Here is a 13,861-nt window from a genome sequence, read left to right as displayed (position 1 = left end):
TATTTTTTTAAATTTCAAGAAATTTACCATAAATTTTATACTTAATGCCAATATGATGATGATCTCATCTTATACATGTACTTGAAAGATCATGTCAGGAATTACCAGAATTTAGAACCTTTCAAAACATTGCACCTGCACTTAAAGTTTTAATAATTTCCCAAATTTTTATTCCTCAAAACTCCTGGAAATCTTGATGCAATATGATATTTTTTTTGCAAGTTGTGTACATTTATTTGAATTAACTTGAATCAGAACTTCTTTCTCTCATTATTTGGAGAATTACATTTACAGGTAATTTAATCAAACAACACCAATTTGACCAAGGATCACTCACCAATAGCCTTCATTGCCAGCTTGACATTTTTCTTTGGAAATCCCATTTCCATGAGCTGTGTCACCACTGGACTAACCTCTGGTTGAGGTTCCTGGTTTCTGGCTTTCTTCGGTTTATGAGGCCGGTTCGTGTTATTGGGCACCTCAACAGGAGGTCTGATGGGAGGAGCCTGCTCGTTCTCACTCTCAGAATCTGACGATTCAGAATCATCAATTTCCAGCTGGCTTGTGGCAGTCAAGTACTGAGCAACTGCCAAGGCAGCACCCTGTGAAATGAAGAAATATTTAACATTAGAAATTCTAACTTAAATCCCTTTCTGCATAACTGTGTGTCCATTTCACTGATGAATTTCTCAGTCATCCTTCTTAAGAAATATGATAATTGAAAATCTACAATCTACACACACACATTTCTGATTGCTTTCAAAACAGATTTTGATTGCTTCCCTGGGTATTTGGAGAATGACTGCATACACTTAATTGTCTGATAAACATATCTTTCAATTTGTAAAGCCTTGTTAATCATTATCTCACCTCCAGTTCTTCTCTGGAGAAGACGGCTTTGATGGGAGAAGGCTGGGTAGCCACACTCATTAACTGCTGTAATATGGTATTCAAAGAAGATGATTCACTCTCTGGATCCTCATCACTGATCTCTTCCACCCCAGCTTCCACCTCTGATAATCCTTGATCCACCACTGAAATTCCACTGAGGATCTGTCGGAGATGTGACTGACAAGACAACAGGACTCTGGAGGCTCTGAGCAGCCCCAGCTTTAGTTGCTGTTTTCGAAGTTCTCTCACATCTACACCACTGGCTGCTACATATACAAAAAGTACATGTACATTACTTATTAAAATTCTGCTGTATAAAATATGGCATTTTATTACATATTTATACTAAATATAATATCTTATTATCTTATTATCTCAACTGATACAAAACACAACAGATTTCTACAGTTGAATTCTCTTCAAAGTACGTCATTGTATTACTTGTTGTTTGATTTTTTTCGTGCATATATTAACTATAAAGTTTTTTTTCATCTCAACTACAGAGAAAAATGTGAACTATTCTTTGCATGAACCCTGAATATAATATATCAAACAATATTGTTATACACATTATATACCCACACTGCATGTCTCATATTGCAGGATACTTATATTGTGCACATACTAGATGTAGTTATTTTCACATTTTCAAAATTAAAAAAAATTGCTCTATTCTAAAATTGTGATATATCCTTATCTCTAAGTATTTACTATCTAGTAAACATCTTGAAAAGTTGATTTATAGCAGAGTTAATTCATAATTAAGACCTTGATCTACTTAATTAACTTACAGGTACGTTCCGATTCTATACTGGCAGTGCTAGAAGCCAGAGGTCTGTCTTTGGGGAAATCCTTCTCCATCTTCAATCCTGTTCCTGTGTAACCAACAATGGCTGACCACATTTTGATGACATCTGGTGTCATCTCCAGCTTACTCACACAAAAGTCCTGATTCACAGCCTGTAAACATATACACGTAATTAAAAAATTCTTAATTTTAATTTTAAATTTAACAAAGAACATACATATAACCTCAATGTACAACTAACATTGTGGGGAAAATAATTGAAAATCTGAAGATTTCTCAAAGTCCAAGAATAAGAGCCATTCTCTTACCACAGCTAATTCAGTCAATCTACAAGCTCGCAAGCTTCCGTCATTAAATTGCACATGGATTTTTCCTTTTGAAGTGATCTTGGCAATAGTACCACTGCCATAGTCTTCATGTTCCACCCTTCCACCTAACCTTGCCCTGTTATCAATTCCACCAATCACGGCTAGGCAAGCCAGAACAATTGGCAAACGATCTACCAACACAGTGTCCTCAGAGAGAAGCTCCTAAAAATAACATGAGGTTTCTAAGAAATATTTATTTTCTTGATAAAATAAACAGTTAACCTTGGTCATCATTAGAAAATAAGTGATCAGAGAAATAATTGCAAGAGTTTTCTAACAAACTTCAGTTACTGGAATGATCAAATGTTAACAAAACTTTCATTCCCTTTATTTGAATGCTGTATACTAGCTGAAAATTTGTCTCCAATTATATTTTTGCCTTGAAACAAGTAGGCAAATTTAAAACAGGGCGAATTCAACACAGAAAGTTTTAGCTTTTAAAACAGCTGTCTTGGCCAATTTAAAATGGGACAAAATTGATTGCAAGTATAATAGGGTGAAAATAACACATGGGCAAAAATAATCCTGTATACAGTATTTCCAGTGAATTTCTATAGTTTGGGAAAAAAAGACAGAATACAACAAAATCAGGAATGGCTAAAAACATTCCTACAAGCTAGTAGGTACATGTATTTATATTCAAAGTAATTCATAAACAGATAAAATCCCAGATTTGGCCAGTCAGAAATAAGCTCTTTTACCTGTGATGGACAGACTTTTTCCACCATCATGTCTCCAATGTTTACAAGCTGATCAGTAATGAAGGTGTTGATGTGAGAGTTCCAACACTCACTGACATGGAGGGTTCGTATCAGACACACCAACTCCTCCCCCAACGTACTGGTGTAGGAGGCGGTCAGGGAGACTGAAACACATGGCTTGTGCCCCTTCCTAAGAACATCATCTAGAAGACAAAAAACACCAGCATTTGTTCAGAAATTATATGGGGTCTGTCATAAAAGAAAACTCCAGCCATAAAAAAATCACAGAAAACCGTAGATCTAGCTACATAGGTTTTGAAGATATTTTATACATGTAACTGTTCTTACTCTGTGAGAATAGCGTAGGATCTGCAGAACATCCCATGATGACTTTGCCCAGGAGATTAAACAGCCTCTGTACGATTGTCTTCACTCGTGTTTCATCTGTATTCTTACTCCAGTGAGGCAATACTGACTCCAAAAACCTCAGAATCAGAATCTACAGTTATACAATGTTCAATGTTAATAAAGTCAAATCTAATAAATTATTACAGTAATGTTCATTGTTTTCTATTTGTTTCAATGCTTCCTATTCTGACCTCTTCAGAAACAACAGGGCCACCTCTTGATAAGTAAATTAATAAAACTGAACTTAACTGAGGTTTATTTAGTGAATACTTGTCAACTGAAGGCTTATTAATGGTCATCCTCAGGAATTATTCTGATCATTAGCCATTACAAAATAAGAAAATTTGCTGCATATCTTAAGTTTGTACAACAGCATCAAAATCAGTGATTTTGAGGCATTTCTGAATACTGTTTCTTTACTTAATCTTGTTAATTTCAAGATTATAATTTCGTCCAACCTGCTTAATGATATTTTTGGTGGGTTGGGATGGCTTTTCATCCTCCAGTATTTTTAGTAACAGATCGATCCACTTCTGTGAACTGAGGGCTTCACAGATGACTGGACTTGTCGCAATTGACCGAACAAAGCCAAGCGTACACCAGCTGTAGTGCTGTTCACTAGCTATCTGTGTAGGGATGTAGTTTGAATCTGAAATAATCATTTCAATCACTGTCCATTGCATCAAATATCACAATTTGAAAACATTTTTGCCCGCATTAACACCACTATTGTTTGATAAGACACAGAACATTCTTTTACAACTGTAACAAATTGTTATACTGCAATCTCTTAACAGACTTAATTTTACACATACTAATTCCATAATTGCATCCTGCATCCAATATTTTCCTCATTAGGCCACACAATGCACTGATAGCCTCTTTCTGAGCTTGCTCTGCATATATTCCACATGACAGCGAGAGATTGCGCAATAGATAAAGAGTTGATCGTCGTATTACAGCTGTTGGATGCCTACTCTCTGCTTTCACAGGGTCTGCATAAAGTAAAAGGAAAAAGACTGGTTTAGCAAATAAATGCACATTCAAGCGAATTACTGTAAATGTTAAAATGTTTGGGTGTTAATGATTAACCCTTTGGAGGGGATAGAATGTAAGCATTTGATTTCTGTCTTGCCTACACTAAAAGATATACAATGTACTATACATAATATGATTTCTAGAAAAATACACATTAATTTTCCTATTTAGAGATACAGTAAATGTATTTTTTCCACAGGATAAAATTCCCCAGAATCATAATTTCTGTTCAATCCACCGGTAGAAAATTCTGCAGATTTCTTAGATTGCCACTATTTGTCATAACTCTGGGACAAATTCCCATGGAAAATCTTGCTTTTGTCAGAAAATAGCATTATCATATCTGTTGTCGGCACACAGAGAAATAATAAAATATTGTGGCATGATCCTAGTTAAGACCAAATTTTGATATTGAACTGGCATGATGTTAGTTAAGACCAAATTTTGATATTGAACAGCTATATCAGGAGAGCAGTAAAGAAATTCAATGCATGCCTGTCAAAGATTGGTTTATTGGTGTATTTGAAAAGTGCATTAAATGTCATGAAAAGTGTATTGCTAACAACGTTAACAGCCATTTCCTTGAAAAAAAAAATAATGCTGATATTACATATTAATGCCCCATGAAACTATCTTATATTAATATTTTCTTCAATTATTCCTTTACTAAAAGAGATATTGTCATGATAATTCATTTTTAAAAAAATAAAGAAGTTGATTGTTGACATAAACCTAAATAACTCTTTTTTTCTAAACAAAATAAACAAGGATGTTTACAAATAGATTTATCTGGGATAACCTGTGTTGATTTTACCTGTTTCCAGTTCCTCATCTTCATTATCATCATTATCTGGCATTTCTGGAGGTTCGGCTAATTTGAGGTCATATTTCCCCTCCTTGCCCATCCTGTAACTGTTAGTGCTTCCAGTATCCCAGTGAATTCGGATCCACCCATCATCTCCCAACTCCCCAATCACTCTTCCCAGACTGGGGGGAGGACCATCCTAAAAAAAAAATTATCACTCCTGTATCTGACTTTGCCTTTATATGCTTACTTTCTAAATAAATATTCATTGTCCTCTGATCTGTTTCCCCTGACCTTTCTCTGTTTGAACTTACCTGATCCCCCCATTTCCAATCCACGCCCCTCATAACACGAGTCCCAATCTTCATCATGGCCGCCAGCTCTGGGCCTGAGATGGGGACGGGAGCTGATTGTTTCTTGTGTTTCTGTTCCTCTAACACAGCACACATGGATACCATGTTATCCTGGAGAACTCTGTCAGGATCTGGTCCTTAAATAAAGGAAAACAGCTATATGTATTTGCAAGGAGTACTTATGCAAGGGCCACAAACAGAAGTAGAGTAGTTACATCATTGCCACAATTACATGTAAAATAAAGTCATCTAATAAATCTGGATTGGACAAGAGTCAAAATAGTTTCACTTTTTTTCAAATTTCTTTCCCATTGATAATTCTCTTGATTATTACAATCTTGTAGATTTTGTCTAGAGTATATTCCTTCAATAAATTAATAACACAGAAATATACTCACTTTCATACATATTCTGTATTTACATAATTTACAGAACATTCTGTTCTCCATTACTTTGATGAATCATGCCATAGCTTCTCTGTGACTTACCAACAAGTCTCATCAAAGTCTGCGACAATCCAAGAACCCCAGAATTGAGCAGCAAACTAAGGCTGCTTGACTGGTGCTCTGATACCAGAATTCCCAGCATGGCCAATATAAAGCGGGACTGAGGCAGTGCTCCTAAACTTAGTCTCTCCTGAATAAAACAGCCAATGAATTAACATCAAGTGCTACTACTAATTACAATCAATATTCTATTTATTTTTTTTTTAAGTTATCAATTACAAAAAATTCTATCAGTAAATTATTTGAAATTGGATGGAAAAAGTTTAAAGAATTCTTAAATATTTCAAGAAAATCTCAGCACTACTATATACATGTATCAAATGAAAATACAACAATATAACTTCAAACATATTTTTTAAAGAGTAAATCTGTACCTTGCTGACGTCAACTGGAGGAATAGCAGGATTTATCCCCCTTGATTTGAACTTCATGTCGGCCTGAATCACTGCTGCCCTCAATTCTTTGATAGCCCATTTGTAGAGATCAGAATATGTCATCTCTAAGAGGATTCTGTCACAGGGGGGTATCAGCTGAACCCCTGACAGACAGTGAGGTACAGGGGGACTGAAAAAATTTAATAGAAATTCAATGATGAATTACAGTACTGTCCAGATATACTGCTTATTTTCACTTTAGAAATTTGTAAATGTTAGTCACAAAAACATGTCACCTTTTTTAACTAGCTTAATAAGAGTATTTATCCAAACATTTTAATAATAATTAATTCATATTTTTTTTAATTTTTTTGTTTTTACAACAATGGTATTTAACACCAAATCTCACACATGACAAAAAAAGTGAAATAAAGTGATGCAGATCAATACTTTAACCTCACTGTAACATGTCCAAACCAGAAACCTTTTTTATACTACATGTACATCTGTTTTAGAGCCATTGAAATATGGCTCATTATTCCTTACCAGACTCGTTGTCCAATGGTAAGCAGGCCCTGCCATCCACACAGTATGGCATATTTACAGGAAGCCAACAAATAGTCACGATGTATGAGGGACAGCATAGTCTGGATCCCGCTCAGTCGCATCTGAGCCCTCTCCACCTTAAAAAAAAAATACAACCATTGCTAGATAAGGTGTAATGATGTCTGAAAATCAGTATATCTCAGGACTTATTAAGGTCCAGTTTTATTGTATGGACTTGTGTAACACGTGTTTTTTGCCTTTGTCAGTTTATAGTAAAACAAGAATTTATTTATCCAATTATTACTATGAAATTAAAGTATGCTGTAATACTACTTTTAGTCCTGAAGATTTTACAGAAGAAAATTTCAAATCTTCCTTTTCCCTTGAAAAACCAGTTTTCACAGAACAGTTACCTGATGGTGCAGAGATCGCCTAAGTTTTTCAATGTCAATAGGATGTTCATACAACACAAACTCTATAATCTTATTCAACAGTGGCATGTCTGTTATGTGTCCAGTCATTCTTTGTCTCAACCAGCGGAACTTCTGGGCACTTGTAACAGTACTGGCAATATCTTTCCAGGAATCTTGCTGTAAAACACATCAATAACTTCAATAAATTTCAAAGAAGTTGCATTACAAATAAATTTTCCACTATTTAAGCTGACCTTGAATCAGAAAGATTATGAAAGAATAGCTACAAACCCTCCTAGTTCTGTGAACTTTGACCTTGTGATCCACCACAGTGGCTTCTCCTTCTGGTTCATCCATCTTTTTCGGAGCCCCCCCTTTAGGATAGACTATGACCTCAAATTCATCCTCCTCTGATGGTTTGCTTATCTCTGCTACATCCACATCAGCTGGAACTTTATCCTCTTTACCAGTTCTTTCTCCACTTTCTGCTCCTGGTGCCACCACTTCATTCTCCACTTTGACATCAACTGGCTCCTCCTCTCCTGTCACAAACTCCACTCCAAAATCACAGGCCACTAAATGATATTACAATAAATCTTAAATCTCTATTCTATTTCTTACATATTAGTCTAAGAGCATTTTTTCAAGGACTTATTCATGATATGTCCTGTTGAGGAGTTCTATGCTAAAATTTACCATTGTCTTCTTTTTTAATATCTACTATTAAAACATAATAAACCTTAATGCAATTACAGATTTAAAACTCTTTGACACAGAAGAATGAAGGCAATCTGTATTTGCATACACATGCCTTTGCATCATGTTTAACGAACTATCATTTTGGTGGCAATCATGAAATAGAACCTTAACAAGCAATATATGAATCCCACTAAGTCCAGAAACAGTACCTTTGGTCCTTTTGGACCGTCTCTTGTCTTCCATCATTTTCAAGGACACCTGTTTCCATCGAGGTATACTTTTAAGTAGACAGGATCGACTCATAGCGTTGACCTCGTTACCTATGGCCGGCCTCAACTCATTGAAGAGAAACCTACATCTTTCTATGACGGGGGCACACACTTCTTTGTAGGACCGCCCTTGTTCTTGGTGAATCTACAGTTAAGCATTTCTTTTTAAATATTCCAAGTAAAAATACAGGGGCACACACATCTCCTTGTATGACAACCCTTGTTCTTGAGGAATCTGTAGCTAAACATTTAAAAAAAAATCATCTCTTAATGCATTTTTCATGATGATTAAAATTAATTTTCTATTTATTTAACTATATATTTCATTCAAAGAATATACTTTAATTAATGACATTACATAACCTGGTGTGAAATTTTTAAAAAAAAAAATCAGCACACATTAACAAGAAAACTGTTAAGCAATCCAAAGCAACTTTCAGTTTCATAGTTAATACAAAGTTACAAACCAATTTCATTTTTAAACTTCATAGATACATTGAGGGAAGATCAAAGGAAACAAACATTTCTAAACAAGAGGCCCAAGGGCCTTGAATTGCTCTTCTGATAAACTGTACAACCTAGCACTTCTATTTGAAGCCTCTAAGTATCCTGTATATTTAGATAAACCCTTGGAAATCCAAAGGTAGGTCATCATGACCTACATTTTAGATGAAACACTCTGAGAACCCAAGATGATTCCAAGCCAATCAGTACCTGAGAGTTGGTCATGGTGACCTACTTATCACTTGTCACTCTCTGAGGACCCAAGATGCATCAACTAAATTGGATGATTCTAAGCCAATTAATACCTAAAATATTTTTAAAATTATAACCGCAAAATTTCAAAAGTAGGTCACAGTGACCTACTGACATACTTTGAGGACCCAAGATGCATCAACTGACAAAGTTTGATCATTTTTAGCCAATTAGTACCCGAAATATTTAATTATAGTCATATAAATTGAAAAGTAGGTCATGGTGATCTACTTTTCAGTCGACCTCCTCCGAGGACCCAAGATATATCAACTGACAAATTTTGATGATTCTAAGCCTAATAGTACCCGAAAATATTAAATACAGCCATAAATTTCAAAAATAGGTCACAGTGACCTCCTTTTCAGTCAATTAACTCTGCAGACCCAAGATGCATCAACTGACAAAGTTTGATGATTCTAAGCCAATTAGAACCTGAAATATTTAATTAAAGCCATAAATTTTCAAAAGTAGGTCAAGGTGACCTACTTTTCAGTCGACCTACTCCGAAGACCCAAGATGCATCAACTGACGAAGTTTGATGATTTTTAGCCAATTAGTACCCAAAATATTTAATTATAGTCATATAAAGTGAAAAGTACGTCACGGTGACCTACTTTTCAGTTGACATTTTTTGAGGGCCCAAGATGCATCAACTTACAAAGCTTTATGATCATTGGCCTTAAAATGTCCAAATTATGCCTCTTAAACGCTTTGAATTCGAATGACTGCAAAGTTCAAAAAGTAGGTCACTGTGACCTACTTTTAAATAAACATGTTTTATGGCCCCAAGATGCATCATCTTACAAGATTAAACGATTCTTACCCTCTCAGTACTTGAATTAATGACCTTAATTGTTTTAAGAAAGATTACCCATAAAATTCAAAAAGTAGGTCAAGGTGATTTTTAATCGACGTACTTTGAGGACCCAAGATACATCAACTGACAAAGTTTGATGATCATAAGCCTTAAATTGTTCAAAATATGCCTCTAAATCATTTTGAAAAAGAATGGCCGCAAAATTTAAAAAGTAGGTCACCGTGACCTACTTTTGAGTCAACATGATATGAGGTCCTTAGATGCATCAACTGACAAGATTTGATGATCATAGTCCTTATAGTAAGCAAATATCAACATTTTAATAAAATGTAATTTTTGGTCATTTTTGAAGTGACCATGAGACCACGCCCTTTGCCCCAGGGTAAATCCCCGTGCAAGTTTTAATCTACAGCATATCCTCATCCTTTTGTGTAAGTTTGGTGATAATCTGCCCAGTGGTTCTTGAGAAGAAAATTTTTCAGCAACCAGTACTTTTGTTTCTATTTTCCTAATTATCTCCCCTTGTTTAAGGGTCACAACCCTAGTTTTATAACTAACAGGAGCCCTTGGGCCAAGGATACCCTGTGACAAATTTAACAATAATTGGCCCTGGGGTTCTTGAGTTATGGCTCATATTCTAAAAAGTTTACGGACACCGCACAAATGGCCATAGCATTAGCTCTTTGAGCCTTTGGCTCAGAAGAGCTAAAAATCCTCTGTACCTGAATCAGACTTCGCTTTGTCTTGCTGACCACTTTGAAGAGTTCAGATATTGACTTTGGAATGGAATGTTTGGTGTGCTCTTCTTGTTCAACTATTGCTATTGCTGCATGTCCTAAGTCATGGTGCTTTAGAAGAACTGCCAAAAGGATCCTGAAAATAAAAGTGAATGAGAAATGGACTCAGAAAATGTCTTTTCATACCTAACTGCACCTTGTTAAAAGGCTTTCCATAAAATTTAGTAACAATTAAGCATTTTTTAAAGACCTGTGAACACATTTAGAGATTCTTAGTTGTATTTTTTGTATTTATCTGTAAGTTTACACCCAGAGACCAGTCTATAATCTTCACCCAGTGCATGTGTCAAAGTAAGCTTTTAGTAATTAAGGATAAATGAACCCTCTGCCAAGAGAGATGACTCTTAACATTTATAATACAGTATATTAATATAAATTCTTGTAAAATTTCGACTCTTCCAACACATATAGAACTCAAATTTTGTCCAGTATGGTATTACAGAAAAAAACATTTTAATGAGCAATGGGTTGTTTCTCCTTGGTGCTGAATGTCAAATCTGATTCCTAAAATAAAACAAGAGGTACTGTGAGCACTGAGCTAACAAAATGATACTCCCAACTCCCATAAGAGTATAATGATAAAGTGCATTTCTTGGCAGTATGTGAATGGTATTCTGTGAAAGTTCCAAAGAATTTCATTCTGGGCTTTACGGGGAGTTGTATTAACAAAATAGATACCTCTTTATTGAGTATAATGGCAAAGTCCATGTTTTGCTATGAGAAACTCCAAATATATGGCCAATCACAACATAAAATAAAAAGGTGCACAACGGAACTTTGCAATAAAGATTCTGTGAAAGTCAAATTAAATTTTGTTCAATGTTATAGGAGGAGTTGTGGATAAGAGATGGGTACCCCAATATTGTAGAATGAATAGCAGTATCTATGTTTTGCAATGTGAAACCCCAAATAAGTGTCCGATCAAAACATAAAATGAAATCTGCACAATGCCATTATGTAAATGTATGATTTTGTGAAGTTTCATTAAATTGCATTCAGTGGTGTAATTAAAGTTGCAGATAAAGTATGGCTACCCCAAGTGTTACAGATATATGGATGGAAGGACATACAGACAGACACCTCCATCACTATATACTTCCATTTTTCAAGCAGAGTGTATAATAACTTTTACTACGTACCTGCTGACCTCCTCCAGGGGGTGATCTAGAGGAAATTCCAGTGCGAACAGATGATGATGCTTCTGGTACTTCTCCATCACAGATAGGAATGTTTTGACCGCAGTGTCTTGGACACGGCCCTCTGCCAAGGATGCTAGGAAGGGGCGGGATGTATCAGCCTGTGATGCCTGTCTGTCAAACAGCTTCTCCTTCTCTGATAGGCCAGGCACATGTCTGACCTCAGAAGTGGGTGTGGCTCCTGTGATTTTTGAAAGATGAATAGATATTTGTACAAAAACACTTGTAAGATAATTATGTCTATGACACAGCCTGCACATCAAAGGAACCATAATTCCTCAGACTGTTCTTACCAGGAGTTGTTCCCCCAGAAGCAGAACCTCTACTCTCTCCCTTCTCCTCTTCAAACTGATTTTTGGGTTGTAAAACTTGTAGTCCCCCAGCAAAGAACTCTGATTTCAGCCAGTCATGATACTCCTCTTCTTCAGCTGACCAGGGCGTTCCCCTGGCCTGGTACGCTGCCTGAAGGCCAAGAAGCACCCCCAGGGTTCGTTGAGTGTCTGCCAGTGGGGACGAAGCAGTGCTTGTGTCAGAAGTTTGGACAATGTCTTTCTTTGGCTGTTGATTAAGAAAAACCTTGACTTCTTATCAGAGTTTCAGAGTATTATATATATGGCTATTTCAAAGTAGGGGATGATGGTTCAATTTCAACCGATGATATTTTTGTACTGAAGATTTGTTCAAGTATGTCATAGTCTGTTATGCTACAGCTTTTAATGGATCATATTTCCTTCGGAAAACCTTTTTTATTCAGATTACATTGTTTTTATATGTATTATTTGTCATAATAAGAAATAAATACGTTCGATTTACAAGATACAGTATGTGTGTTGGGTAACTTTGACCATGCACTGGGTAATTTCAACTGCTGCGCCAATATAAACGGAATAATTTGCCTCACCCCTAATATAACAAAAAAAATATATAAATTCAAATTATTCTTTTGTAAAACATAAAAGACTGATGTAAAAATACTAACAAAAAGAGACGACAATTCTCAAAATGTGACTAATTTGTAGACACCGAATGCACCTATCGACGCTTTTTACTGATTGCTACGAATGTACATGCACACATAGACATCTAATCTGCATGTAAACTGAACAGACTAGTTTTCACTGTTGTAGAACTAGTTTCTACTGTGTATACGTATACATAATACTTTTCTTAACTTTTTTTTTATATGGCCAGGAATTCTTTTTGGTAAAAGTCATATTGCAGCAGATTGTATTGCGTCATTTTTCATTGGTCGAAGTTACCGGTACCCATGCAGGGGTAACTTCGGCTGATTTCTGTTCAGCCTATTTGCATTTTAATTTGTAAAAAATAAATACTTGAAATCAAAAAGGCATGCATTTCAGTTGCAAAAATATATCCGTTAAAAGTCACGTAAGGGATATCCATTAATTAACTTTCTATACAGATTTTCAGCAATAAAGATTTCATATATTGGCTAATAAATATGTGAAATACTCATCTGTAATTCAAAGCCTCTTCTTGGATATTTTAATATTCAACTTAACTTAATTACGCTCATGGAAATAAAATTATTATTGACACAATACTTTAAAAATACATTTTGTTTCTGCATAAAATAGATGTATGTACACAAGAATAGGCTATAAACAAAATATATTTTGGTATTTATGAATGGTCGAAATTACCCCGGTGGTCGAAGTACACCACCCAACCCTAGTAGAGCATTGTCTTGCATTGTGTAATACATGTACTACCATAATAAGCATCTCTATCTCAAAATGGGAAAAATTACGGAAATATTTAGGGTAGTAGTTAGGACCTTTTCATCAAACTGACTTATAATAACTTTGAATACACCCTTTTGAGAAATTATAATTGCAGCTAAAATGAATGCTCTTCAATAAATTTTTTTCCCCTCTTAAATCCCTTACATCAAGGTACTGTCCCACATAGAAGGACTTCATCAGTTCTCTGGCTTCATCTGAATGATGTTCCAACTCAAAAGCTTCTGTTGCATCTTCGGCTGAAAACACATTTGAAATACAGTTTAATAAATACTTTATACAGTCATTCTACCCAAATAATTGAACTTTTTTTAAAGTAAAAATGAACATGTTATTGTTCGACAGGGCAAATT

The 13,861-nt window shown here is 35.3% G+C and overlaps 1 protein-coding gene across 2 annotated transcripts in view; it reads right to left on the bottom strand.

The window, feature by feature from the left end:
* The window catches only part of LOC133191983 (E3 ubiquitin-protein ligase HERC2-like), a 63,387-nt gene that overhangs the window by 23,279 nt on the left and 26,247 nt on the right, over window positions 1–13,861 (bottom strand). For both annotated transcript variants that reach the window (XM_061327781.1, XM_061327782.1), the window contains exons 21-40: window positions 13,656–13,747; window positions 12,039–12,303; window positions 11,689–11,926; window positions 10,475–10,625; window positions 8,120–8,324; window positions 7,503–7,786; window positions 7,212–7,388; window positions 6,799–6,935; window positions 6,253–6,442; window positions 5,861–6,008; window positions 5,334–5,509; window positions 5,029–5,218; window positions 3,992–4,171; window positions 3,635–3,825; window positions 3,117–3,267; window positions 2,769–2,971; window positions 2,008–2,229; window positions 1,683–1,851; window positions 871–1,157; window positions 338–602 (exon numbers count right to left, since the gene is read on the bottom strand). In XM_061327781.1, the coding sequence (XP_061183765.1) occupies window positions 338–602; window positions 871–1,157; window positions 1,683–1,851; window positions 2,008–2,229; window positions 2,769–2,971; window positions 3,117–3,267; window positions 3,635–3,825; window positions 3,992–4,171; window positions 5,029–5,218; window positions 5,334–5,509; window positions 5,861–6,008; window positions 6,253–6,442; window positions 6,799–6,935; window positions 7,212–7,388; window positions 7,503–7,786; window positions 8,120–8,324; window positions 10,475–10,625; window positions 11,689–11,926; window positions 12,039–12,303; window positions 13,656–13,747 (3,921 nt within the window). The remainder of the gene's footprint in view (window positions 1–337; window positions 603–870; window positions 1,158–1,682; window positions 1,852–2,007; window positions 2,230–2,768; window positions 2,972–3,116; window positions 3,268–3,634; window positions 3,826–3,991; window positions 4,172–5,028; window positions 5,219–5,333; window positions 5,510–5,860; window positions 6,009–6,252; window positions 6,443–6,798; window positions 6,936–7,211; window positions 7,389–7,502; window positions 7,787–8,119; window positions 8,325–10,474; window positions 10,626–11,688; window positions 11,927–12,038; window positions 12,304–13,655; window positions 13,748–13,861) is intronic.

Source organism: Saccostrea echinata, unplaced genomic scaffold, assembly GCF_033153115.1.
Source record: "Saccostrea echinata isolate AGI-Se365-2 ecotype Australia unplaced genomic scaffold, CSIRO_AGI_Sech_v1 ptg000025l, whole genome shotgun sequence".
Classification (NCBI taxonomy): Eukaryota; Metazoa; Mollusca; class Bivalvia; order Ostreida; family Ostreidae; genus Saccostrea; species Saccostrea echinata.
Note: the sequence above shows the minus strand (reverse complement) of the source record. Positions and strands in the feature narration are given on the sequence as shown.